The 4,033-nt window shown below is 42.4% G+C and overlaps 1 protein-coding gene across 1 annotated transcript in view; it reads right to left on the bottom strand.

The window, feature by feature from the left end:
- The window catches only part of ZFAND5 (zinc finger, AN1-type domain 5), a 12,481-nt gene extending 10,737 nt beyond the window's left edge, over nt 1–1,744 (bottom strand). Inside the window, exons 1-3 of the mRNA XM_010180999.1 lie at nt 1,589–1,744; nt 1,062–1,173; nt 320–417 (exon numbers count right to left, since the gene is read on the bottom strand). Of these exons, the coding sequence (XP_010179301.1) occupies nt 320–417; nt 1,062–1,173; nt 1,589–1,739 (361 nt within the window). The 5' untranslated portion in view covers nt 1,740–1,744. The remainder of the gene's footprint in view (nt 1–319; nt 418–1,061; nt 1,174–1,588) is intronic.
- Between the last annotated feature and the right edge of the window lie 2,289 nt (nt 1,745–4,033).

Here is a 4,033-nt window from a genome sequence, read left to right as displayed (position 1 = left end):
CTAGATTTCATACAAAAATCAACAGACATCAAAATTGAACATCTGGCACGCAGATACAATTTAAGTGCCTTTTAAATGTGAAACTTTAAGAGCCCAAATGTTCAAGTGTCAATTTACCTAATAAAATTGAATATGTGTCTGAAAACTATATTCTGGCACTAGCCATTTTTCTTGAATCCAGGGGTACTAATACTCAAGAAGCATCCACAATCAACAGTTCCTCAAGACCACCACCACAAAGGGATATGCCTACTTAAGAGAAAGTAAATAGTCAGCTTCTGTTAAATCAGTTGTACCCAGTGTTACTCTGCAAACATACCTGGCTTGGTCTCTGTTTTCAGTGATATTTTTTCCTCTCTTGAAATGCTCATTTCTGTCATTTGCTGCATTACAGGCAAAGCGGCAACAGGTACATTTCTGTTCACATACAGTGAAATGGGTAATTACATTAGTTTTGATTCATAATAAGAGCTTGAACTGTCAAAATCCATCAATAGACCACCTGATCACTTATTGTTGATACATATTCCTGACCTGTACTTCTATCTCTCTTCCCTAGAGGAAACTAGACAATCTGTAACAAATATTTCCCCTGATAAACCAGAAGTGTCCTTGTAAACACAGTAGTCCAACACCAAACACTAATTAGTTATAAAGCACTGTCAAGTGCACTGTCCCTTTTTCCACTGCAGAAACTCACTGTAATAGGGCAAGGTTACTGCAATGTTACTTTAACTTGCTATACGCTCACAGTTCATTCAAATCTCAAAATAATACCTTCATCTGGTGAAGGGTCATGAGGAACAGCTGAGGGAACTGGGGTTGTTTAGAGAAAAGGAGGCTTATCACTTTCTACAACTACCTGAAAGGAGGTTGTAGGGAGGTGGGTATTGGTCTCTTCTCCCAAGTAACAAATGATAGGACAAGAGGAAACAGCCTCAAGTTGTGCCAGGGGAGGTTTAGATTGGATATTGGGAAAAATTCCTTCACCAAAAGGTAAGGTTTACAGTTGGACTTGATCTTAATGGTCTTTTCCAACCTAAATGATCCTATAATCTTACCTTGTTTTTTCAGATGTGCTACTAGCAATACCTTCACAGCTGTTTAAGCCAGTGTCTGTTCTTTGTACAGATGCAGAGTCTGAGGTAGGACTGTTTGAACCACTAGCTGTCCCTATAGAACAGAAATTTGAGAAGTTTAATTATAAGCAAAGTACAGAATACAATTTAGTCAAGTAGTTTTGCATGGTTATGAACTGTTTCCAATCATTCTTCATTCTACTGCATCTTCTTAATTAAAGACAGACTATATTGTTAATGACCAAAATACAGGGACTGTGTAAGAACACACTTATAGCAGAGGGAAAGTAGAAACGCAAATTAAGGCTCAACACCAAGTGGGCCAGATTACATAAAGTGTCATTTTTATATTTACTGTGGTTTGAAGTATTCCTTTGATTTTCATAGTTTTAGTATGCAGCTATCATAAGATCTCCTGAAATACATTCTGCAATTCCTCTCATCACCTATACATATTTTCAAGACACACACATACAAAAAAAATAAAATAAAAAGACTCAAACCTTTACCCATTGGGCTGATTCTGCCACTATTCTGCTGTCGCTGAAGATGTTCTTTGTAGCAAACAGAACACATCCCATTTGTCCTAGGATTTCCATAAAATCCACATCCTGTACTACATAGCATGGGCCCTGGGGTCTGGTTTGTCTCCTGAGCCATTTCAATGCTGTAAATAAAACCAAGAACTACATTAGGAACTGGCATTTCACCAAAATAGATTACAGGGTGAGAGAATTAAAGTAGGTCTGCTTACCTTATCCACAAAAAGATGGCTATATGGATGTTAATATATAATTCAATACTTCAGTTGTATTGATAAGTAACATTGCTATTAAATGCTAAGAGAGGTAAACAGCATTATTATATAGTGTAGTAGAGTGTCCTTGGCTGGATGCCAGGTGCCCACCAAGCCACTCATATCACTTTCCCTCCTCAACTGGACAGGGGCAGAAAAATATGACAAAAGGCTCATGGGTCTAGATAAGGACAGGGAGATCACTCACTAATTACTGTCACAGGCAAACCAGACTATTTGGGGAAACTAATTTAATTTATTGCCAATCAAATCAGAGTAGAACGATGAAAAATAAACGTAAAGTCTTAAAACACCTTCCCCCCCACCCCTACCTAAATTCCAAGCTGAACTTCACTTCCAATTTCCCTCCCTCCTCCTCCTCCTCCCCCCCTCCAGTAGCACAGAGAATGGGGGTTGCAGTCAGTTCATCACACAGTGTCTCTGCCACTCCTTCCCCCTCAGGGGAAGGGCTCCTCACACTCTTCCCCTGCTCCAGCATGGGAACCCACCCACAGGAGACAGTTCTCCACAAACTTCTCCAACACAAGTCCTTCCCACAGGCTGCAGTTCTTCATTAACTGCTCCAGCATGGGTCGCAGGATGCAGTCCCTCAGAAACAGACTGCTCCAGCGTGGGTCCACCACAGGGTCACAAGTCCTGCCAGCAAACCTGCTCCAATGCTGGCTCTCCACAGGGTCACAGCCTCCCTCATGCATAGCCACCTGCTCTAGCATGGGGTCCTCCACAGGCTGCACATGGATATCTGTTCTGCTGTTAACTTCATGGGCTACAGGGGCACAGCCTGCCTCACCATAGGCTGCCAGGGAATCTCCGCTCTGGTACCTGGAACACCTCTTCCCCCTCCTTCACTGACCTTGGTGTCTACAAAGCTGTTTCTCTCATATTCTCACTCCTCTCTCCCAGCTGCTGCTGCACAGCAGGTTTTTCCACTCTTCTTAAATATGTTATCACAAAGGCACTACCACTATTGCTGATTGGCTCAGCTTTGCTCAGCAGCAGGTCCGTCTTGGAGCTGGCTGGCATTGGCTCTATCAGACATGGGGGGGGGGGCATACAAGGCAGAAAGCTTCTAGCAGACTCTCACAGAATCCACTCCTGTGGGCCCCCCCCACTACCAAAACCTTGCCACACAAACCCAAAACACATAGTAATATACTTTTCAGACAGAGCTGTGCTTACAGGTTACGACCAAATTGAATTCAATGGCCAACAAACACTTTACCAACCTCTGAGCACTTACAAGGTAAAAACAAAAAAAACCACACACACACACAAACAACCCCCCCCCCAAAAAAAAAACAACCCACACACACAGCTAGATAAGTATAAGCAGCAAGACCAAAATTGAGCCTACTAAACAATTCTGGTAATCAGCGATGATTTTGCATCATTCTGATGCTAACCCCATTATCAGCAGTTCATACTTTAATGACATATTTGTTAAACAGGACAAAAAAAACCCAACGCTGAAGTATTGAAAGGATTGATTGCCCTGGTCCCAAGTCAATACATAAGTCTTACCGGTATTCTTTTACTCGCATTTTTATTGTGTTGTATAGAAGCCTCACTTTGTATTCTTTTCCTAGCTTCATTTGCGCGGTTTTACACATAACTTCTTGCCTGGTGAGATCAAATAGGCCTTGAGATGGTCCATTAAGCTTCCTGGGTACATCCCTGATAACAGTGGCTCAAGAGAGTAAGATAAGTGCCAAAGAGGACAAAGAGGACACCAGTATCAAGGTAAGCACACCTGGGAGCTGGTTTAAACTGACATTCCAGGACAGGAGGATGGATGAGCTAATGCCAGGACCATGTCTGGCCAAAGGAAACCCAGAGTTCAACTAGCATTGACAGTGTGAGGAAGACTATGCGCAACCACCAGAGGGGGAGAAGACCCTAACCTTGATTTTACTAGGCATGCTTGGACATTGTAAATTAATTCCGGGAACCCATTAGCATGAGACTGCCTTTTCCAGGAAATCTGATGAATATGTATATTTTTTCTGTATATTAGTTGGCGTGTTTTGCTAACTTGTGGGAGCACTCATGGAAGAAAAGATCCCCAGCGCTTTCCCAGCACTGCAATAATGAAACGGGAAACGGGAAACTTGGGAAACGGGAGAGGTGCCTGAGGACT

The sequence above is a fragment of the Mesitornis unicolor genome, unplaced genomic scaffold, assembly GCF_000695765.1.
Source record: "Mesitornis unicolor isolate BGI_N332 unplaced genomic scaffold, ASM69576v1 scaffold14270, whole genome shotgun sequence".
Classification (NCBI taxonomy): Eukaryota; Metazoa; Chordata; class Aves; order Mesitornithiformes; family Mesitornithidae; genus Mesitornis; species Mesitornis unicolor.
The sequence above is the reverse complement of the archived record's forward strand: the minus strand, read 5'-3'. Positions and strand labels throughout refer to the sequence as shown.